General features: G+C 40.2%; 3 protein-coding genes across 3 annotated transcripts in view; 1 reads left to right on the forward strand and 2 right to left on the reverse strand.

Moving 5' to 3' along the window:
• Window positions 1-10,043, forward strand: part of pcdh7a (protocadherin 7a) — a 38,773-nt gene extending 28,730 nt beyond the window's left edge. Inside the window, exons 5-6 of the mRNA XM_030059749.1 lie at window positions 3,665-3,866; window positions 5,709-10,043. Coding sequence (XP_029915609.1) covers window positions 3,665-3,866; window positions 5,709-6,247 — 741 coding nt within the window. The 3' untranslated portion in view covers window positions 6,248-10,043. The remainder of the gene's footprint in view (window positions 1-3,664; window positions 3,867-5,708) is intronic.
• Window positions 10,044-15,845: 5,802 nt separating this feature from the next.
• Window positions 15,846-18,524, reverse strand: LOC115361904 (intelectin-like). The gene is made up of 6 exons (XM_030055609.1): window positions 18,422-18,524; window positions 18,036-18,283; window positions 17,743-17,901; window positions 16,576-16,696; window positions 16,226-16,329; window positions 15,846-15,998 (listed from the first exon to the last, which is right to left on the reverse strand). Exons 1-6 carry the CDS (start codon window positions 18,522-18,524, stop codon window positions 15,846-15,848), a joined length of 888 nt encoding a protein of 295 aa, XP_029911469.1.
• Window positions 18,525-19,849: 1,325 nt separating this feature from the next.
• On the reverse strand, window positions 19,850-22,589 carry LOC115361912 (intelectin-like). Its single transcript, XM_030055623.1, has 6 exons — window positions 22,487-22,589; window positions 22,109-22,356; window positions 21,816-21,974; window positions 20,630-20,750; window positions 20,291-20,394; window positions 19,850-20,036 (listed from the first exon to the last, which is right to left on the reverse strand). Exons 1-6 carry the CDS (start codon window positions 22,587-22,589, stop codon window positions 19,884-19,886), a joined length of 888 nt encoding a protein of 295 aa, XP_029911483.1. The 3' UTR covers window positions 19,850-19,883.
• Between the last annotated feature and the right edge of the window lie 2,037 nt (window positions 22,590-24,626).

The following is a 24,626-nucleotide window of genomic DNA, read 5'->3' on the forward strand; positions in this document are numbered from 1 at the left end:
CCACATGTGCACGCACACACATGCAGACGACACACTCAGATGTTGTGAAGATGCTGCACATACACACACAAATACACACGTGTGTTGAATATGCAGACACATGTAACGAGGAGAGAGGGAGACTGTTAATTAACTAGAGCTCGTTAATTCTCTTTGAACCGACAGCGAGGAGGTTTACACACTAATTACCTTGATGACTGAGCCGACCTGCACGCGCACACTCGCACACTCACAGTAACACTAACACACACACTCACACTCACACACACAGAAACGTATTTATACACAGGCTGACACAACACATTCTGCAGGCTTTGAAAGTCTCACGCTCATACATAGTCATAAAACACAAACATGCAGGTGTGAAGTCTGTCTTCGCTGTCTTGTACACACACACACACTTACACACGCACTCGCGCCAACAAGCTCATGCCATGAAATGAAAGCTATATTGGGAACAGATTTTTACAGCTCCTTCAGAGCTGTAGGATTCAGATGTTTAAGTTTATTCTGAGTTCATACCTATCATGCCGCTGTTTGATTCACACAGATCTGCCAGAAATAACTTCAAAATAACTCTCATAATGTATCAGGATACTCATATGCTCATAGTCCTGTCGCAACACACACATATGCACACAGTCACAAAGCCACTCATATACACTCAGAGCACCGCGCAGATGACTGAGGCTCCCATGTCAGTATTGAACTGTAATGGCCCGTGTCAGATTAAGGGGAAGGTTTTTTATGTCCTCCGTCAAACTCAATTAATATTCCATCAGGCATGAATTCATAGGCCACACTGGACTTCAGCCAAGTCAGCTGTGAGTGTGTGATTGTGTGTGTGTGTGTGTGTGTGTGTGTGTGTGTGTGTGTGTGTGCGTGTGTGTGTGTGTGTGTGTGTGTGTGTGTGTGTGTGTGTGTGTGTGTGTGCGTGCGTGTGTGTGTGTGTGCTTGTGTGTGTGTGTGTGTGTGTGTGTGTGTGTGCACGCACGTGTTCCCATGCGTGTGCGTGTGTGTGTGTGCGTGCGCGTATCTGGTTGTGTGCATGTATACTGACACACAGTCGTTGAGCTACTATGTCCTTTATTGCAACAGCTCAGCCATACAATAGAAAGCACACACACTGTTCACACACAAACACTCTTTGCGCTTTGTGACTCAGGTTTGAAAACATCAAGAGAGCTTGGATAGGAAAAGTTTTTTTTTTTTTTTTTTTTTAGAAAAAGGCAAAACCAGGTAAAGGGAGGAAAGAGGAAAAAAGTCAGATAGAGTTAAGGTATGAGCCAAGAAGACAGAGTAGCTAAAAGAGCTAAAAAGTAGACCATGTTGGCAACAGTTGTGGGTGGAAGCAAAAAGATTAGAATGAGTAGAGAGTAGCAGATGTGTAAGTTAATGAGTGGCCAAAAATAAAGGCAGTTTTTGGGGGGAGAAAGGTGACGTTTTTGAAGGAATAACAACAACAACAACAAAAAGGCATGGAGAGATAGAGAGTGAAAGGATATGAGGAGGGTGTGCAGACTGCAAAAAGAGCATAAGTTCCTGATTAGAATATATCCAAAATATGAGTTTTGGTAAAAGAAGAGAATGAAGGAAGAGAAAAGTTTGTGAATGGGCAAAAGACACAGATAGAGAAGCCCGAGGACGAAAGAGGAGAAGAGGAAGGGTTAGAGAGTCAAGAGGAGTTATGGGTCAATAAAGCCTGCTGTGGGGAAGAGGAGAGGGACTCATAACGAGGTCAAGGACACATCATCGATCGCCACATCATAAAGCTGACTGGCCAAGAGAAAGGCGGGTGGGGGAGGGTGTGGGGTGGGAGGGGGCCACTGGGGATGGCGGGAGAGAAGAGGGAGTAGGGGAAAGAGAGAAGGCCAGTTACTGTATGGCTATGCAGGGGAGAGAAAGGCAGGGCAGAGGAAGAGAGGGAGGGGTAGGAAAGGGGGAAATAGAAAATAAAATTACCAGAAAGAAAGAATAAAAGGGGAGAACGCTATGGATGGAAAGAGGGTTAGCGGGAAATTGAATTAGATGGAATCACGGCTGAATGGATGAATTCTGTAGTAGAACACACAGAGGGCAACTGGCACCAGTCCGCCAGTAGTGGTAACTCACTCGCTGCCTGTCAATCAACTCCCACCCTAAGGCAGCGGCTGGATTCCCACACTCATCTGGTAATCCTAACCCCTTAATTCTCCATCTCTTTCCATTTCTCCCTCTCTGAGCCTCGGCCCCTTACCCTCTCTCGCTCTCTCTCTCTTTCTTTCCCTTGCTGCCATTCTCTGTTCCATTGCTGTTAAAATGCTAAATTACTGGGGAAGCGGGTGAACTGCCACCGCTTCATCTAAGCCAACGCTCTAAAAATATACTTCTCTCTGCAGCAATGGTTAAGTTTAAGGTTCTGAGAGCCACTACTTTTTCCCTAAATTGTGTTATCTTTGTTTCTTTTCCCCTTGTCTTGCTCGTGCTGGCCATCCATGATGTTTGTGTCACATTCCCATTCTTTCTCTCATCCTTCTTTCATCCGAACCTTGTCGAGCAATGGTGGAGAAACAAGCATTGCATTAAGTTCCCCCCTCCGCCTAATTAATTTTGCTGTGTTCCTCTCTGCTCTTTTTGTCTCGCATGTTCATTAGGTGCAACGTTCAAATGTTCTTTCTCTCTTGGTGTTTGGAGGAAAGAGAAGAATTGGCACAGTGAGGCCTTTTATCCCCGCCGTCCGTCAATTTCCCCCTAGATTATCCTAAGGCGACGTTCGAAGCTGAAGTTTTTCCGCCCTAATCTGTGCTTTTCCCTCTGTTCCCGCACTTCCTCTCTATAGGACGCCTGTTTCAAGGGAGATCTAAATTGGCAGGGTTGTAATTTTGTGAGCAGATAAATGAGTGCGAGAAGAGATAGGAGGGGTGTTGTATAGAAATGGGCTTCCTGGCGCAGAGTGATCCCTCCAGGCCTTGACGCAGTCATTTAACTCTCTCTGATATTCTCTCAGCATGGACTTATTACAGTCCCCCCCAAAGTGGAAACTAGCCTGCTAACTAGACCGTGGTGATTTGTACATGAGAACTCAGGCAGGTCAGGAAGCTTAGTTTGACTGAATGATGTGATTTGTTTTTGAAATCTAACTCACCACTTACACTGTAGGATCTCTAGATTTGTCACTGCTGGTGAAGTGCATTGATTTGTGCCCACAGTGTTGGGGCAGCCGACTGTTGAAAGCCACACGGTTTTATTTCATTCAAGCTTTTGTAACCCAAATAGGAGGCTTAGCACACTTTACCAAGTGAAATAGAGCACAAAGTAGGTGGTTTTTAGAGTATACTATATTACCCAGCTGCTACCACTGGGCCCCATTCCAGATGAAAAATAAGTGTCTCCAGGCAGGCCACGAGATTTCCAACAGTAGCTGTGTGTAAACATCAGCTACGTCCAGAAGCATTAATCTAAACAGAGATTGAAACCTGACCAAAAACTTTGAAAGACCACCGTGATTGGTTGATGACTATTACCCTGTGTTGTAGCAGCTAAGCCTATAATCAAGGCGAACATGAACAGATAATCTCAATATGTCTTTGCAGACCCCTGCCCACCATCCTAATCCCCAGATTTAGAATCTCAGATTAGGAATCCTGGATGATTAATCCCATATTGTGGCTGTTGTTCCCTGCAGGGGACCCTTCGTCGGGTGACCTTCTCAGTAGTCAGCCAGCCCCAGGATGGCGGTTGTTATGACAGCGGCCTGGAGGACTCAGAGACACCGAGCAGCAAGAGTTCCTCAGGGCCGAGGCTGGGGGCTTTGCCGCTTCCAGAGGAGGGATATGAGCGGACCACACCAGAGGGCAGTGTTGGGGAGGAGGAGCACGTGGAGAACGGTAACAACAAACACATACATCCACAAATCATACCTAAGTGAACGGCCAATCCAATCAATTCAAGGTTTAAGACTCTTCAGAATAGACATGCTTAAATATTTTACCCTTGAATTTTGTATATATTATTTTACATTTGAATGTATTCTGTTTAAATCCAAAGAAGTGAAACTGAACTCAGCGGAGAGCAAGGTCACATGGCTCCAAACAACACATGCTTAAATTTGGTTCATCTTTTGTTCTTCAAGGCTCTGTGTTTTCATGAAAGGGTGATAGATATGTTGGTTACACGTAGACACACACACTAAGACCTTGACAAGAGCCCTCATTGATGTGCTGTTTATAGAATTTTACTCTGTGGTTTGGGGATTGTGTGTGTGTGTGTGTGTGTGTGTGTGCTATGTAATGGCCTTTTGTAAGATCAAGTGGTTGAGGACAGGCTGTGTCAGTGTTTCATACCTGGCCTTGGCCTCATTGCACTAAAGCCCAAATGGTGATCCAAATCTTCCCTTTAAGCAATGAAACTGTGAATTTTCCTTTCTTTGTAACCCATCTCTCAAGGATGGAGGGAAGCAAAAAAAACCCTACATTATTTATTCATTTATTTAGTTATTCGTTTGTTTAATTATTTATTTATTTTTGTTAATTTCTTTTTCTACTCTGTGCTCTGTATGTGGTAATGCCAGTGCTGGAACAACAGTGGCCACTCATCTTCAAGGTCACCACGTCCTTGGCAACTGACTGTACTTCTGTGGCTATAAATGCTCCACTACACAAATTCATTAATGTCTCCCAGGAATTTGCTAAGTGTTTGTCACGGTCAAATTGAGAGCAACTGAAGAGAGAAAATTCATTGTTTGTGTAATTTGTTGGCACAATTGTTTGCCTGGTTACAAAGATGGATCTGCTGGTAGTGCATGTAGGAAACATTCAGAATCAGGATACTCAGATAGAGATACATTTCAGAATACTTTCTGATTCTTCTGAAGGCTTCAAGAATACTCAATTTTCAAGTTTAAATTAAACTGAAGCTGAATTTAGATGAGGTGAAATAGTGAATGAACCTGAATTTTCATTTCCTTTTGTGTCATGTTCCAGTTGCTGGGCAGATGTGAACAGAATGTATTGATTACTTTTTGAGTTAGTTACATAACAGTCACAACCTCAAATGTATATTAACTGTTTTTGTTCTCGACTTCGAATTTATGTCCTTTTTTATAAATGCATACACTACACAGAACCTGCTGTGAGTGTCTGCAATCATAAACAGAAGGACGTATACACCTCGTCATCATTTTTCATTCTGTCAATATTGTTTTGTAAATGACTGGTTTACATGGATAGTCATCATTGACCTTTGACCCCGGATGCTGTAAGACATTAGCATCTGGTCTCTGGTGGCCTCACTAACCTCTAGTTCCAACACTCACGGGATATAGTGGGGTCAATATGACACTAAATCCACTGCTTGCATATGAAGAGCCTTAGAATTACATACTCAAAATTATGTTAATTATCTTGTTTTTGACCTCATTAGTCATTTGGTTTGACCTGCACCTCACCTTTCACCTTTTATCTAATGCTTAGCACTGCTGGGATTTGTAGGCAACATTCTTGTGAATTCACTGAGGTCAGCAATTTCTGGTCCGTTTTTCTCTAACAGCATTTTCCCTGTTTCTCTTGCTCCCTTCGAATTTCATCTCCTCCTGTTGTAACCTTTATCCCCAATCTTCCTTCCCGAACATTCATCTCATCTCCCCATCTTACTCTTCCACCCCACTGCTTTTCCTTTCAACTCTCTCTGTCTCTCTCTCTGTCTCTCTCTGTCTCTCTTTCTTTGACCAGATGCCAGACAGTTGCCAGACGTCGCTCTGACTGGAAAGTGCACCAGGGAGTGTGATGAGTTTGGCCACTCTGACACTTGCTGGATGCCCGTTCGCCCGTCACCTCGCCAGCGCCAGCGCCACGGCAGTGACCCCCCACGGCTCTCCACCTTCGCCCCAGGAGATGACAACAACAATCTTCGTGGTAATGACCAGGAGAGTGATAGTGAGAGCGCTGGCAGCGCAGGGAGCTCCGAACCCGGGGTTGTGGTTAGCGGTGGTGGTCAGAGGTTACCCTTAGCCAATGGGGATCCTCTCAGCACGCTAGGGAGTGGAGACCGCAACAGGAATGTGGGCGACCACAACCGTAATCTCCTGAACCGGAAGATGACCTCAGCATCCTATGATACATTTAGCAGTGCTGGCTTCGGGAGGCGCCAACCAGAAGACGATGGAGGGGAAGGCCAGAACCCACCCGAGGTCATACCACTGACGCGGACTGGAGGGGACTACAAGACCACGTCCTGCCTCACGTTGTCACGCCGCGAAGTCTACCTGTGACGGCCCTGCGTTGGAGCGATCCACCCCATAGCTCCCTGTTCTTTGAATCGGGGAGGGATCGGTCCATGCTGAGTTTAGACTTTACTGGCAAGAGTATGCAGTCATCAAGAAAGTGTGCAAGGCCTTTTAAACCTGTGAAGATGTGAAAACGTCAGAAAAGAGGTTTCTCAAAAGTCATATCAAACTGGATCTTTTGGATTCTGACTAATAACTCTTGGCAGCACTGTGACCAGGAGTACTTTCTAACGTGAATTCTTTTTATAGCTACTAGTTAAGGAGCTAGCTACTAGTGAGGATCTTGCCCATGGACAAAGATCCTCTTATGTCCATGTGGAGGAGGACAGCTTCATCTCCTCATCTTTTTACCTGAATTCGATGCATGCCTGACCTCCAATAGGGGATTTGTGTGAAGAAAAGAGAGATAGAGGATGACTAAGTCCTGATGCTATAAATGCCTCAGTACAAACAAAAACTTTCACTGAGGCTGCAGCAAGCACGATTTGAACTCAACGAGTGAACCAGATGCTGAAAAACCATTGTGGTCTTATCCAGTGAATATGGATGAAAAGATGTGATGAGTTATTTGGATGTAACTCATATCAATCAAACTTTCAAATGCCTAGTCAAGATGGTAAGATGAAACAAGGATATTAAGCAATCAAACTGCAACAAAAAACTGCAATGACCGCGCGAATCTAAAACATTATCAACAGAATATCAGTGTACAAACAAATGTGGCTCTTGTACAGTAACAAAAAGGGGGGGAAAAACCAACGCTGATCTCAAAAATCAGGTATTTCCAAAAATACATAGTGAAATCAAAAAGAACTCGAGCAAAAAGGAAAATAAAGACTATTTTTTACAGTAACCAATTGTAACCATTCGGAATACAAGGTCGTCATTCAGCGTCAGTAGTGCCACAGTATTCCAGTGTGTGAGAAAAAATAATGTGTTGATCTTTTTGCCTTCTCACCCAGTCTGTATGTATATATGTGTGTACTGGAAAAATGGCAGTGTTACCGTTCTACTGCTGTCCACCATTGCTAAGATGCTGAACTCATTGCTTGCCTACAGTATTCTAACAGACGCACCCAGTGTTCATGTATCATAAATGTTCTTTCACACACACACATACACATGCACACACACACACAAGCATGTAACAAACTCCTACAATGCATTTACAGATCATGAAAATACATAGGGCCACCCAATTTATGACATGATGTAGTGGCCATTTAACATTAAGTATATTACAACTTGTATCACCATATACTGTGTACATCTGTACAACATTTAACACACACACACACACACACACACACACACACACAGTGCACAAAAAGCACATTAAAACAAAAGTACAAACACAAACCCACATACAGATATGCGCAAATTCATATGCACTATGTGTGTATGTGTTTTTAATCATAATTTTAACATATTGCCTCATAGAACTAGCTGTAGCATTTTGCCTGCTCCCTTCCAGCCAGTATTTAAACATGAAATGTATTTAAATAATTATTCATCTTTCTGACTGCAATGTGGGGTTACATTAAAGGGAATTTCAATGACATCTATGTAAAGATAGACATTTTTGGAATATGAAATATTCCACATACTGTAAGTAGCTCTCAGAAAAACCAAATTTCAGTAAAAAAAAAAAAATAATACAAAAAATACAAAAAAGAAAAAGGACTTGCATGAAAGAAAGATAACGGTAATTGGGGTTTGTTGTTTTTTTTTTTTTTTTTTTTTTGAAAACCACACGCCTTTTTGGATACTACGCCTATTTGGATACATGTGTACTGTATGTGTGCACATATGGGGAAAGGGAGATAATCGTGGGAGCGAGGGAGTCCGTTTCAGTGGTTCAAATTGTTCCAGTTTTATCTTTGAGAGAGGATAGCGTATCCTTGGGCCTTTCTTTTTGTTTCCAGTGCCTGAATTTGGCGCGAAGTGTGCCGCAGGCTGAAACAAGAACATACTGTAGCGGGAGCGCAGAGTTCTGTTGCTATCCTTCTCACCATACAGTGCCGACCTGAACACGCCCATACTGCTGTGCTGGCCCACACAGATAACAGACTCCTTCTTCACATTTGTCCTTCCCAGCAGCTACAGTATGACTCCAGACACACTCTGCTGCACTGGGCTGGAGCGTGGGTGTGGATCCAGGCCAGCACATCTTAATTCCCATCATCAATGTGTGGTTCAGTGGTGTGATAGGGATAATAGGGTTAGGTCGTCCCAGTAGTCTTAATGAGTTTCCTTTCTCCTCTCCTCCTCCCTTGATCTGCACTGATCTCATTAATGTCTGGATAGGGGAATGTAACACTGCTGAAAATTGCCAGTGAGTGTGCTTCTTCATTTGCCTAGTTCTTACCAATCAGATGAGGAGGAGATATGCTTGTTAAGGAAGGACTGTAATTTAGGTCATAGATCTTTATATAGCATGGAGCCTAGAGTCTAGAGCCTATAGAGTTAGTCAGCAACTGTAGTGTTTAGTACACACCGACACTCAGGTAAGATGTGCCACAATGTTTTAACCTACTAAGTAGCTACCCGGTAGGTTTTCTCTATGACCACACACAAATCCACACAGTTACTGCTTTTCTCTCCCTTCTTACAAAGACAATATGTGGTGTGGCCACAGTGGTATAGTGCCTAACAGGAATCGGGTGTATCTTTCATTTACTATAGGCCAATGGTAATTTGGCTGATATCTGGGTGTACCTAAGGTGTGGATATACTGTGCACACCCTAAACTACACTACTGTGTGCCTGGCACTCTTTGGCTCGTTTTGGCCCACTGATCCACTCCCCTGCCCCTATCCCCCCTCCAATGTGGCTGTTGACTGAGCTTCATCACTGCTGGACTGTGCTGAGGATATATTAAAAAAAAAAAAAAAAACTCAAGACCCTACATTTTGAGTAAGTGTATTGAGAAGATTTGAGAAGCATCACAGCTTAAATCTAGTGTATGTTCAAAGGGATTGGTCAAACAGTTACAACAGCCGACTGGGTCTGTACACTGCAAGAGACAGACGTACACACACTCTCCATCTCTTGGTCATTAATCTTAGCTGGTAGGTTAGGTGTGTCTCAATCCCTGGACTCCAGAAAGGTCCTGAAGAACTGAGGCCAGTTCATAAGTTTTATGAAGAGACTCTTGATACAGCCCTGCCTCTTCAAAGTGGCAGATATTTCTTCAAACTGCTGTTTTATGGCAGTTCCTTGATGGCACCTTTCAAATCCTCAGATGGACTTAAGGGAACCTACTGTACATGAATCTGTGTGGGTGTGTATCTTCCTTTTTTATACTGCACGTTTAAGCAAGAATATGTTTCCGTCAACTGCAAACAGAGAGGGGAGACAGAAAAAGAAGAATGTCATGTTTGAGATCTATCATCTGCTAGTCAGGACATTTTGAAAAACAGACATTCAAAGGGACATCAAATACTTGTCGTCCCCCTCCTGCTGTTACCCTTATAGCCATGTACAGATAAAACTACGCTGTAGAACAGAGAACTGGGAAACCATAACAGACTATGGCATGCTTAAGGTCTTCAATTCTGCACTTAAAAAGAAAATGAAAAAACTTTTATTTTTATTTCCTCTTCTTTGTTTCCTTTCCTCTCGTGGAGCTGGCTGTGTTTTCTGCTGCTCCTTTACTGTAATTACTTAATGAACTAATTGCATTTGCTATGACAAGGAAGAAGGGGCATTGTCAACGAATGGTTTGGTATGAAGATGAATCATGTAAAAGTTTGACTTTGACATTAAAAACTTCAAACACTCTTGCGTCAGTTTGTATTTACTCGACTTACTGAAGACGAAATACCATTGTTCCCTTTCACCTATCCCTCACAGAATTTATACTGTTTCTACACAAAGGTTTACCAAGGATTGTACAGTGTCCAAATCACTACACAATTTGGAGCACATACGATAACCAGGCATTCATCAAGACTATCAGATTCAGATGAGCAGTCATCAGTCATCTAAAACAGATATTTAGCCCAGAAAACATGACAATTTCAGATAAAATCAGTGGTGCGGCTCACCTATTCACAACAGGAGTTTCACACATTCTCTAATATCTCGAAGGATCCACCCACAGAACCAAAATCCCTCCATTTGATATGCTGATCAATCTCAATCTAAATACTGAGTTAATATTAATTGCCATCTGGCTCACTCCAGTGTTGAGTAGAACATCACTCTGAATACCTGCATTTACATTTTTCTGACATAATCCATCAGTCTGATCTTTAAAAAGTGTGTCATGACTATAACTTTTTTATTTTTTAATGAATGTGATTAGGAGTCAGACTTATCACAAAATGGTTCTGAGGTATTAACTACTGCCAAAATAGTTAGAAGGACTCCAAATGTCAAAAGTCACACAATCCTTATTGCATTTTCTCCAGGATCAAACACTGACACCATGTGGACATAAGTTATTATTGCAAATAATCACTCTGTACCTTTCAGCATTTTTTATGAGTAGTTTTCCTATAATTCAGTTTTTATATTATATAAAGATTTGCCTCGCCCAGTTTCCATATAACAATGGATATCATTACTGGAGGAGCAATTAATTTGCCTCAATCATGTCTTGAAATACATAAATAAAATAAAATATTGTTAATATTGTTGATCAATAGTTGCATTAATAATATAACAACCTTTGTATAGCACTTTTTAAACACAAGTGTTTCACATCAAAGCAGATAGGGGAAAAAAGAATATAAGTGCATTACAGAATCAGAAATAAAATAAACACACAAACCCATATAAGAGCAAAGCAAAAATAAGGTAAGGTAAATCTATTAAGAGACTAATCTTGTGGAATTATGTTTTTAGTGGGATCCTAAAACAATGAAACAAAGAAAAGAGTATAAAGCTTCCATTAAATAAACAGTAATTAAACGTACTAATAAAACAGACTGATTTAAAAGAAACGGCGATAGGCTAAAACTATAAAAAAAAAAAATAATAAAAAAATTTAAAAAAAGCCCAACTTGTAAAGGTGACTTTTCAGTAGCCACTTGAAACAGTAATGGCGTTTTTCCACTAATACCTACTTGGCTCGACTCGACTCGACTCTACTCGGTTTGTAAGCTTTTCCATTAGGTGGTAGTACCTGGTAGTAGGTACTATTTTAGTACCTACTCGGCCGGGGTTCCAAGAGAGCTGAGTCGAGCCGAAATGTGACGTAAACGCCATGCAGGCCACTGATTGGACAGGGAGTGATGACACATGAGAGCGACTCTTTCACGAAAACCAAACCCGGCATTAAAAAAAAAAAAAAAAAAAAACGGCAACAGCGACCGTGCGCACTGATCATCGCTGAAGTTGGCAAAGTCGGAAAATGGCAAGTAAACCGGCACCATGGTCAAATGAAGAGGTGGAGACTTTTCTGTGCTTGGTGGTGGCCCAAAGAATCCAGAGGGACCTGGACGGTGCGCCGCCTCGCTATTACGACTCCACCCACAGCGAGGTGGTACTCAATTGTAATGGAAAACGACCAAAACCGTGTCGAGGCGAGTAGAGTCGAGCCGAGTAGGTAATAGTGGAAAAGCGCCATAAGTAGAATCAGCAGATCTGATGGTGCTACAGTGCTATGGCACAGTCACTGCTGGATTTAAGGTGGGACTGATAAGAGGGCTTGATGATGTGAGAGGCTGACTGTGAGGATAAGGATTCAACAGTTCTCCAATATAAGCAGGGGCAAGGCTGTGGAAGGCTTTAGAGGTAATCAGTAATTTAAAAAAAATTTCACAGGGAGCTAATGAAACAGAGTAAGAATTGGGGTAATGAGGGCCGAGCCAATAGTTTTCGTTACCTAAACCACAAACCCAAATCTCTGTGAAGCCTGACTTCTAATGATGAAATGTAGGGTGCCTTTTCTTTGGTAGCAAGTAATTTTGGCAAGTAGCGCTACTTTTCACCATTTCAGGCTTCACAGAGATTTATTTTGGGGGTTTTGCTCCTGTTCAAGAGTCTAGCCGCAGCAATTAGATGTATGTTCATTTTAACAGCCCACAGCAGGAAGACATGACTGCCAGTATGGAGCAGAGCTCTGAATGTGAACAGTCCTTGGTAAGATCCTGCTGTAATTAAAAGCAATGAAATACAGTGTGGTATCATCTGGAAAATTATCATTTACAGGTCTGACAGAGCTGTAGATATATTTCAAATTTTATGGAAGCTCAGAAAGAAAATTATTATTAGCAGTAGGAGGAGGAGGAGGAGTAGTAGGAGTAGTAATAGTAGTATTCAAATGGACAGTGGTTAATGAATTGATAATGACTTAGGCATGAGTTATGGCTTGCAGTCAAAATGTATGGCATGTATTGAAAGTAGAGAGAAACCTGAATGCTAGGCCTTATCAGACCAACACAATACTACTAACAAAACAAACTGATTGCAATACTTCATAAACACTTCCTTTTAGCATCAAAATGACATTACTGCAAAATCTACATAACACATTGCTTTTAGCTAAGACTGCACAGCTGACATGCACTATGTATGTCAAAAGCTTATCAGTGCAACTCAATATTCAGATCACAGGTTGAGGGAACAATGAATTAAGTTGTTTGAGAAAAGGTTTGAATCCTAAGTAACCCACCCCATAGAGGAAACTTTTTTTTTTTTTTTTAAATACAGGAGATAGAACAGAATAGATGTAGCTGTCAAAGTAATTTGTAATTCCTGGTGGAGAGCTGGCTGTAATTAGCACTTGGAGTGATCATTTAACTTTCCCTTCATTTGAGAATTTTAAAATATTAGAATCCATTGTCTCACATATCAGCAATGTCACATATTACAAAGCTTTAGATCAAATGTCAGTTCACAGTGGACTCTAAAGCTATAGGCCTCCTTCCTGTTCCTGCAATTAGAAGAAACAGGCACAGGAAACTGACATGCCAATATTTGCCACTTTATTTTAGATGCATTAAATTTAAAAAGAAAAAAAAAGTGTTTTCAAATGAAAAACAAACCACTAACTGAGGTTTAAGGTTATATGCTGTTATCCCCACGGGGGAAATTGTTCTTCAGCCTGCAATAAAGCCATAAAAACACTCATAAAAGGAAAGCACATTACACCCCACAATAAAAAGAATTAGCAACCCGCGCTGACACATCAACAACATGAAGTACCAAATCAATCAAAGCCCAACCATAAGTCATACCTTTTAACTATGGACCATAAAAGGCTTTGTAAATAAATCACATTGCTTTACAAGATGAATGGACAAGAAGTTGTCTGTACTGCAAAAAATGACATCAATTTCTCTTTTAATTCAATCTCCAGGATAGAGCCGTTGGCTGTGAATCATATTGATTTTGTAAAGACAGAGGGAGATGCACAGAAGAAAACAGTTCATGGGGTGGCACACCACAGAAGGTTAACATCATCATACACTGGCCAGCGGTTTATTGCTTTTTGAGTTGTCAAAGATTAGTTCCCCATTTTCAAAATGTGGGACCCCAGAGAAGTTTAAAAAATCATGTTCTGTTGTCTCCAGTTCATTACTTTGCACACAAGCCCCTGCTGTGTGTTTTCATATTCCTTTTAAGGTGAATGTGAGACCTGCTCAGCCTATTCTTAATGAGTTTAGCAACAGCCCACTTAGTTGACATGTCATGCTACACCACTGCCTTTTGCATAGGGGCTTCAGCTCTGCCAAGGGGAACATGTGAGGTTGTTTCTTGCAATGTTAATGGTGACTCTTTTACCAGAAAGTCAACATGCAGCTAACTATTCTACAAGATATACTGATAGTTGGTCAGTTGGCCTCTTTCACAGTGACATTATACTAGAATAAATATTGCAGCACATGTTGCTCACCAATAACTTTGACATTTTGACTTAGGACTTGATAGTGATGGCATTGACTTGATTTGCACTCAGGAGTCTCATGCACCCTTTTCTTTCTTTCTTTCTTTTTTCCCACTTCACTTATTTATTAAGATGATGAAAGGTAAATACCTTTCTGATCTGCTTTCTGGGTAAGCCTAGCTGCTCATCCTAACAGCAAATGGTCTGCAATAATCATCATTACGGAGGTGTCCATCTTCAGTGTGATCTTAATGGAGATGTAATATCGACTAAACTCTATCCAGTGATTATCTTATTAGTCGGTGTACCACCAAAGGATAGGTTTAGCCAACGTGTGTAGATTATAGATGTTTTTTTATTACAACTAGAGAGCAGCAGAAACACACAGCAGCAAAGAGGAGTGACACAAATAACCAGAACACAGCGGCCACATCACTAGAAAAAGAACACAAGGGGAGAAACACAAACCATGATGGCTTGTGATGAGGGGAGAAAAAAAAACACCACAAAGACGGTGTCAGATTCATGGTTGTGAAATTCTGTAAGCTGCAAAGAGCAGTGGACAAGAAGCACAAAACTATATGCAGAACATGAGAATCTCGTTTTGGAGTGTCATGCTGGTAAGTACACAAATTGGATCGAAAAAAAAAAAAGGGTCACAGTTTGTGATTGTGATTCTAACATGGGTTTTTATTTACATTATTTAAGACCTAAAAACTAATGTAAAGTAAAGACAGGTTCACATACAATTTGTAAAGTAAGTTTACCATTGCATCATATTTCCAGTTTTATTGAGGAGGTTAACTAATTGTAAAGAGTCTTGTTACAGAATCAAGCCCAGACTAAATTAAGAGAGCTGTACAGTTGTATTTCTGAGTGTAAGTGTCATTGGATTTTGATGTGTCGAATTACGATGACCACGTAAGGTGCTGGTATTTTTGAGCCATAAAGAAAGCTTTTACTCTATGACACAACCAGTGTCAAAACTTCAGTGAATACTCTGTGATGGGAAAAACAGGATTGTTCATGGACAGTTTTGTGTGAAGGTAGCTTGTCTTATATTTTAAATTTGGGAACAACAATAATAATAATTATCAGTATTATTGCTAATATTATGATTAATGGTAATATTGTTGTTGTTGTTGTTGTTGTTGTTGTTGTTGTTATTTTATTGCATGGCTGGAACCCTCAGTATTGTAAACCTCATGTGAGCCCTGATCCATCTGAAAAATAGTGTAACATCCTTGAGCTGTTAAAATGGCTCAACATGGACACCAAGTGGACAAAATTGCATGTTACAACCTGGATATCATGAAGCCCGTGTCGGGTTCCTCACACCAAACTGGTAGACTGTTAGTGTCCCACTGCACAGACCCATGAGTTCAGACATACTCTGTAACACTGACTATCTGTCATTGGAGGAAGCACTGATCACAGAAACTGCTAGAGAACAATGAATCATTGTCAGACTGACTTGGTTTATTACATTAATTTGCTTTATAGCACTCCATAGGCATATTATTTTGGTTCAAAGTCTAACTGTTGAGCAATACATTTACAGTTATAAGGAAACAAGGTGAAATAGTTTTACAATCACAAGGATCCAAAAAAAAAAACCAAACAAACAAACAAAAAAACAAAATAACAATCCAAACAACAGTACGCTCAGTACAAGAGTAGAATACATGTGTTCAATTGAGGCGGGAAAGAATGATGCATTGTTAATATAGCTCAAAAATGGTGGCATTAGCGATAGAAGAGGAACACAGCTGCCTCAGTTATTTGCTTTGATGCACTCCAATCAGTGTGTGTCCCATAGCCACTCCAGTCAAAGGAGGTGAAGTCTCCACATTGTACTGGCCGCCCCTCAGGGAAATGTCCTCCTCCTCCAATGCAAAACTATGAAAATACAGATAAACAGTCTGGTGTTAAGACATTTCATTGTCTTACATTAGTTCTTGTGCAATCTTAATTTTCAATCAATATAACTCTTAAATTAATTTGGTAAACATCTCTCCCTCTCTCTCTCTCTCTCTCTCTCTCTCTCTCTCTCTCTCTCTCTCTATCATAATTATAAACCTGCTGTAAAAAAAAAAAAAAAAGTGGTATCATAAATTAATTCTCACATGTTCAATGTGACATCCCTTTGGTTTGGTCCCGGAGCAGATGGCAGTGGCGGCACGCTCTGTGTTGATAGCTCTGAAGGTGATGTAGCCTGCGTCAAACTGGCCTGAAGAAGGAAGACCATTATTTTAAAAATATAGTTTAAGGCCTTGCATAAATAAAACCGCTCAATGCTTGTGTTTTTTTTTGTTTTTTTTTCTTTTACTGGGCTGAGCAGGACCTCACACTGAATGTTGTCACATTACTGTTGTGCATTACTATATATTTTCTCAATATTTTGAACAAGTTCACAGTTGAGAATCAAAGCACACATATGTGCCAAATAGGAGATCATTATTTTAAATCCCCTTACTCTGTGCATGAGGCCCATAAAACGCCGTTGTGGTCTCTGTACTTCCATGATCATATATGATCGGGGTGGATGGTCCATTATTGGTAAGACACTCACCTGCATTGAATCTCACTTTGTAGTTCTTTACAAAGAAATAAACAAAATGTTAGGATTTTCTTCCGACAGCAAACAGTGAGGCATTCAATATTGTTGCCAGTACAGTGTTTAAGTTTAGCACTGCTACCAACAAGTGCTGTGTAAAAATTGCACTGTATCAAACAAAACTTAATTATCTTAACAGATAATCAGCTACAACAAACCCATCACCTAAAATACAAAACAAGTCTTATAATTCACAAATTGATGAGAGTGTCCATACTGTCATTTATTCAACAAACGGTTAAAAGGGAATCTGTTGAAATGACTGATAACAAAACAGGTAAAGATGAATCTCTTGAACTGACTAACATCAGAAGTGGGGGAGAAATACACCCGTTGGATAAGGCTAAAATCCCATCAAAGAGATTTCACAAGCAAAGGAAGAAATCTTATTGGTGGAGAGCAGACTCTAGGGTGTTGTCCAATGTAAAGATAGTAAGAGATTTATGACTTTATAAACAAATGTACTTGTATTGTTATTCAGTCTTGTGCTCTGCAGAGACAAACTTAGGTCTTGTATGAGAATAAAGGATCTTTAGCTGAAAAACATCTTGTCTGGCGCATTGTTTTTCTACTACAAATATAACAAGAGCAGTCAGAAACAGCTGCCCAAAAGAGAGAGAGACATTGCCCAAAATGTGAATTTTGACCTTTGGGGGACCTTGAGCTTGACCTTTGACATATACTCAACAACTTATTCAGCTCATCCTTCACTCATTACCAGTCACTCAATGAAGTTTCATCAAAATCTGTCCATTTGTTTTATGAGTTATCTTGCCACCAGACAGACAAAGGTGAAAACAACCCACATCCACCGTGGGTGGTGAAGGTAACGATGGATATTTTGATCCAGTTAAGTCATTCTGAGAGGTGAAACTGAAAATGAAATATTTCTCTATTCAAGACTGCTCCATATATGCTTCCTTTGACCAAAAAAAAAAAAAAAAAAAACACCATGCAGGGGAAGTTCTACCTCAACTCAACAGTTCACTTAAGGTCATATACAAGTTAATGTACTGTAGATCCTACATTAAAGAGAGTGAAAAGGTTCCCGCCATTTCCTTGTAAGAAGTGCGTGTTTGTGTGGTATCGCAAGATAGCTGCATTTCTCCAGTTATGCAGTGGCGAGTTGTTGGGAACATGCCACACTGACACATCTTCTGCTTGTATGTCATAGTAAGCAGGATTCTGGGAAAGAAATGGAAGAAATGAACTTTTTTTCACAGCTACTCTTGAAGCAGTGATACTATTTATGTTAACAATCAACAACAAATGAAATCAGAAAATCACATCATTATTTGATCAGAAAACATCTACCATACCTTGAAGTCATCAGAGGTGGCGCTCTCTGCTGTTCCAAAGACATTTCTGTTGGCCCAGTTTCCATCACCCTCTGGCCATCTGGGATCGTCACCCTGCTGGCTAGACCAGCGGTCACCCACTGTACATTTACCATACAAGTTGTTCTCATGAACGCTGGCCACCAGGGTCCAGCCACCACCTGCAGTTGTCATGTCACAGAACGTCTGGTAGACCGTGCCATCAGCTGTGGTCAGGGTGTACAACCCATCTGAGGCGGTGAAGAGACAGAGACATGAAAATGTCTTATAAAAAAAAAAAAGTAGCAGCTGTTCTCATTAAGAACACAAAAATGACAGTTAAAAAGCAAAAACATTAGATCAACGAGGTGATGTGCACATCACTTAACCTGTTTGAGAGCCGAACTCATCTTTTAACTGTTTGCAGCTTCTGGGTGCATAACCTGCACAGAGAAAGTTAAACTGTGATAACTGCTGCTCCAGCATTACCATCATTGTACTGTAATGCTGTTAGATGAGCTAGGCTACTACTTTGTGTATTTGCATCAAACGTCATTTTAGAGATTACAAAAAGGAGGGAAGACAGATGATGAGGTAGTTTAATGCCATACCTTGCACATGATGAACAGTCAGAGCAAGGATATAAAGAACAATCACTGTATGCATGATGACTGAAAAGACCTAAAATAAATGTAAATATCAGTTACAAAATTCTAACCCAGCTTTAGCTGTTTCAGCATCATTCTAACTTTACACTGCTTTATATGCTAAACTAGCATTTGTTCAATAAAATTAAACTGTTCTTCTTCCTGCAGTTTTAGACAGGATAGACAACAACCATTTTAATAAATTAAACTCAGGAAAGATTTCTTGTCACCTACCTGTAGGATACAGTAGGCTCCACAGACAAAGGCACAACAAAGCTTTCTTTACTTTCCTTCCTTTTGTAACTACTCTTTGTGCAATCCACTCAGTGTTTATATCTCTAAGAATCAGGGAAAAAAACAAACTGTCACACCTCCTAATCCTCCCAACTCTGCACTGTTGTCAAGCCACCCCCATATTTAGGGAGTGGCTTGACAACAGAATGAAATAATGGAATTGGCATAAATGTATCAAAATTTATGTTTTTACAAATTGCATTCTGTAAGAATTATTCACATCATGTTTGTATGACTAATACATAACTTGCATTATGACTGAAGGGACCAGTAAGTAGGAATGAGCAGATTATTCAATCAATCAAAGTTCTGATAATACCGATCGTAATGCCTTCTTCTGAGAATCTTTTTTGAGAATCAATATCAGCACCGTGTATTAGTATTAAAATTAATATTATTATTGTTGTTGTTGTTGTTACTGTGATTATATGGTTGGAACCCTCAGGCTTGTAAATCTCATGTGAGCCCTGATCCATCTGAAGAATAGTGTAACATCCTTGAGCTGTTAAAATGGCTCAACATGGACACCAAGTGGACAAAATTGAGTGTTACAACCTGGATATCATAAAGCCCGTGTCAGCTTCCTCACACCAAAATGATAGACTGTTAGTGTCCCACTGCACAGACCCATGAGTTCAGACATACTCTGTAACACTGACTATCTGTCATTGGAGGAAGCACTGATCACAGAAACTGCTGCAGAACAATGAATCATTTTCAGACTGACTTGGTTTATTACATTCATTTGCTTCATAGCACTCCATAGGCATATTATTTTGGTTCAAAGTCTACCTGTTGAGCAATACTTTTACAGTTATCAACAGTACGCTCAGTGAAAGAATAGAATACATGTGTTGAATTGAGGCAGGAAAGAATCATGCATTGTTAATATAGCTCAAAAATGGTGGCATCAGCGATAGAAGAGGAACACGGCTGCCTCAGTTATTTGCTTTGATGCACTCCAACCAATGTGGGTCCCATAGCCATTCCAGGCAAAGGCGGTGAAGTCTCCACATTGTAGTGGCCGCCCCTGTGGGAAATGTCCTCCTCCTCCAATGCAAAACTATGAAAATACAGATAAACAGTCTGGTGTTAAGACATTTCATTGTCTTACATTAGTTCTTGCGCAATCTTCATTTTCAATCAATATAACTCTTAAACTAAATTGGTAAATATTTTACAGTTCTGAGGATTTCAGAACATAATCAGAATTTGATCCAGCACACACTCTTCTCTCTCTCTCTCTCTCTCTCTCTCTCTACTTTATTATAATTATAGACCTGCTACAAAAAAGTGGTATCATAAATTAATTCTCACACTGTCAACGTCACATTTCTTTGGTTTGGTCCCGGAGCAGATGGCGGTGGCAGCACGCTCTGTGTTGATAGCTCTGAAGGTGATGTAGCCTGCGTCAAACTGCCCTGAAGAAGGAAGACCATTATTTTAAATATATAGTTTAAGGCCTTGCATAAATAAAACTGCTCAATGCTTGTGGTTTGTTTGTTTTTTCTGGGCTGAGCACCTGACCTCAAACTGAATGTTATCGCATTACTGTTGTGCATTACTATATATTTTCTCAGTATTTTAACAAGTTCACAGTTGAAAATCAAAGCACACATATGCCACATAGGAAATCATTATTTTAAATTTCCTTACTCTGTGCATAAGGCCCATAAAACGTCCTTGTGGTCTCTGTATTTCCATGATCATATATGATCGGGATGGATGGTCCATTGTTGGTAAGACACTGACCTACATTGTATCCCACCCTGTAGTTCTTTTCAAAGAAAAAAACAAAACGTTAGGACTTTCTTCCGACAACACACAGTGAGGCATCCAATATTGATGCCAGTACAGTGTTTAAGTGTAGCACTGCTACCAACATGTGCTGCGTAAAAATTGCACTGTATCAAACAAAACTTAATTATCTTAACAGATAATCAGCTACAACAAACCCATCACCTAAAATACAAAACAAGAGTAATCTTATAGGCTCAGTCTTATAATTCACAAATTGATGAGAGTGTCCATAGTGTCATTTATTCAACAAACGGTTAAAAGGGAATCTGTTGAAATGACTGATAACAAAACAGGTAAAGATGAATCTCTTGAACTGACAAACATCAGAAATGGGGGAGAAATACACCCATTGGATAAGGCTAAAAGCCCATCAAAGAGATTTCACAAGTGAAGGAAGAAATCTTATTGGTGGAGAGCAGACTCTAGGGTGTTGTCTGATGTAAAGATAGTAAGAGATTTATGACTTTATAAACAAATGTACTTGTATTGTTATTCAGTCTTGTGCTCTGCAGAGACAAACTTAGGTCTTGTATGAGAATAAAGGATCTTTAGCTGAAAAACATCTTGTCTGGCGCATTATTTTTCTACTACAAATATAACAAGAGCAGTCAGAAACAGCTGCCCAAAAGAGAGAGAGACATTGCCAAAAATGTGAACTTTGCCCTTTGGGTGACCTTGATCTTGACCTTTGACATATACTCAACAACTTATTCAGCTCATCCTTCACTCATTACCAGTCGCTCAATGAAGTTTCATCAAAATCTGTCCATTTATTTTATGAGTTATCTTGCTGCCAGACAGACAAAGGTGAAAACAACCCACATCCACCTTGGGTGGTGAAGGTAACGATGGATATTTTGATCCAGTTAAGTCATTCTGAGAGGTGAAACTGAAAATGAAATATTTCTCTATTCAAGACTGCTCCATATATGCCTCCTTTAAAAAAAAAAAAAAAACACGCACACATCATGCAGAGGAAGTTTGACCTCAACTCAACAGTTCACTTAAGGTTATATACAAGTTAATCTACTGTAGATCCTACATTAAAGAGAGTGAAAAGGTTCCCGCCATTTCCTTGTAAGAAGTGCGTATTTGTGTGGTATCGCAAGATAGCTGCATTTCTCCAGTTATGCAGTGGCGAGTTGTTGGGAACATGCCACACTGACACATCTTCTGCTTGTATGTCATAGTAACCATGATTCTGGAAAAGAAATGAAAGAAATTAACTTTTCTTCACAGCTACTCTTGAAACATTGATACTATATTTGTTAACAATCAACAACAAATGAAATCAAAAAATCACATCATTTTTTGATCAGAAAACATCTACCATACCTTGAAGTCATCAGAGGTGGCGCTCTCTGCTGTTCCAAAGACATTTCTGTTGGCCCAGTTTCCATCACCCTCTGGCCATCTGCGATCATCACCCTGCTGGCTAGACCAGCGGTCACCCACTGTACATTTACCATATATGTTGTTCTCATGAACGCTGGCCACCAGGGTCCAGCCACCACCTGCAGTGGTCATGTCACAGAAGGTCTGGTAGACCGTGCCATCAGCTGTGGTCAGGGTGTACACCCCATCTGAGGCAGTGAATAGAAAGAGGCATGAAAATGTCTCATAAAAAAAAAAGCTGTTCTCATCAAGAACACAAAAATGACAGTTAAAAAGCAAAAACATTAGATCAACAAGGTGATGTACACATCACTTAACCTGTTTCATAGCCGAACTCATCTTTTAACTGTTTGCAGCTTCTGGGTGCATAACCTGCACAGAGAAAGTTAAACTGTGATACCTGCTGCTCCAGCATTACCATCATTGTACTGTAATGCCGAGAGTTGAGCTAGGCTACTACTGTGTGTATTTGCATCAAACGTCATTTTTCGAGATTACAAACAGGAGGGAAGACAGATGATGAGGTAGTTTAATGCCATACCTTGCACATGATGAACAGTCAGGGCAAGGATATAAAGAACAATCACTGTATGCATGATGACTGAAAAGACCTAAAATAAATGTAAATATCAGTTACAAAATTCTGAGCCCAGCTTTAACTGTTTCAGCGTCATTCGAACTTTACACTGCTTTATATGCTAAACTAGCATTTGTTCAATAAAATTAAACTGTTCTTCTTCCTGCACTTTTAGACAAGATAGACAACAACCATTTTGTTAAATTAAACTCAGGAAAGATTTCTTGTCACCTACCTGTAGGATACAGTAGGCTACACAGACAAAGGCACAACAAAGCTTTCTATACCTTCCTTCCTTTCGTAACTACACTTTGTGCAATTCACTCAGTGTTTATATTTCTTTGAATCAGAGAAAAAAAACAAAAAAACAAATTGTCACACCTCCTATTCCTCCCAGCTCTTCACTGTTGTCAAGCCACTCCCATATTTAGAGAGTGGCTTGACAATAGAATGAAATAATGGAATTGGTATAAATGTATCAAAATTTATGTTTTTATAAATTGTAGGGCTGGGTATCGATTCAGATTTCCAGATCGATTCGTTTCGATATTTCAAGGTCCCAATTGGATTGGATTCGATTCGATATCGATTCAGTCAGGGATATTTCAGTTAAAATACCAATTTTACTTGGATACATAAAAAAACATTCTGAGAAATAATGTGTGACTCCAGAGTTTTAATGAGGCTTCGGAAACCATCGCTTTCAATCAATCAATCAATCATACTTTATTTGTCCCCAGGGGGGAAATTTGGTTTAAGTTACATCCTGTCCAGGAAACACAAAAAGACATAGCCTAACAAATACAGGGTTACAGGATCAGGACTTCGGGAGAACTTCAGGGCAGATAAGGGCAGGAGGGAGCTAGAGAAAAAGCGTCCACCTTCGTTGAGAGCAGGAAGTAATGACAATGTATGGTCGTATGTCCTTGCATATGAAAATAGCAACAGCCTTGGTTATCTTCTGTGCATGTTGACACTTTGCTGGTAACTTACTCGCCAATACCTGCTCCAGGTTGGCTTGTTTGAGCCGTGCCGACTGTGTTTCTGGGTGATGTCTCGTTAAATGGTTGCGGAGATTCGTCGTATTTCCACAGTATTTTACCTTCCCGTTGCAGCACGATACGTTTCACCAAAACCCACAGTCAACTTTGTTAGCCTGCATAATGGACCGTTTTGTCAATTTTGATTTATTTGGCGACCTAAGTTTGGATAAATGGCTGAACGAGGAAGACAAGACAAAACAGAAAAAGCCGAGATACGCGAGAGTGACGAGTGAAGAGCTGGATCAGCTGGAGAGGTCAAGAAATGAAGCTGGTACAGCCTGGTCAACGTCTTGGGCCATCAAATGTCTACAAGACTACCTGACAAACACTGGGCAAACAGACGATTTCTCAGCTATAAGTAAAGAAGAGCTAAACAAGATCCTCCATGAATTTTATGAAGCTTTAATTTCTATAATAAAGACAATGAAATGCCTCAGCAGATTCAGCACCACGGACAGTACCTGCTGAGGCGGATTCAGCACCACAGACTGTACCTTTGGGATTTTCCACAGAGATGTGTGGCTATAACTTTTGTTCTTGTTATTAATGCGTTAATGTTATCAGTTATTAATTAGCCTATTAATTGTTATTCATTTGTTTATTCTTTATGAGTAGCCTAGGCCATTGATTTAATTAATTTGTCAATTTGTTTGCATCTGTACATTGAAATGAACATTTAATAAATCAACACATCTGTGAAAACTGTCGTCTTTATTTCAGAGGTAAATTGATAACAGCCTGAAAAGGTGATTCTATAACTCTGTTCAGCCTTAATGTTACTGCTTACTGTCGTTACTTTTGCTGCTTAGCCACATTAATCGGAGCTGATATTAAATTG

Source organism: Myripristis murdjan, chromosome 1 (genome assembly GCF_902150065.1).
Source record: "Myripristis murdjan chromosome 1, fMyrMur1.1, whole genome shotgun sequence".
NCBI classification, from domain to species: Eukaryota; Metazoa; Chordata; class Actinopteri; order Holocentriformes; family Holocentridae; genus Myripristis; species Myripristis murdjan.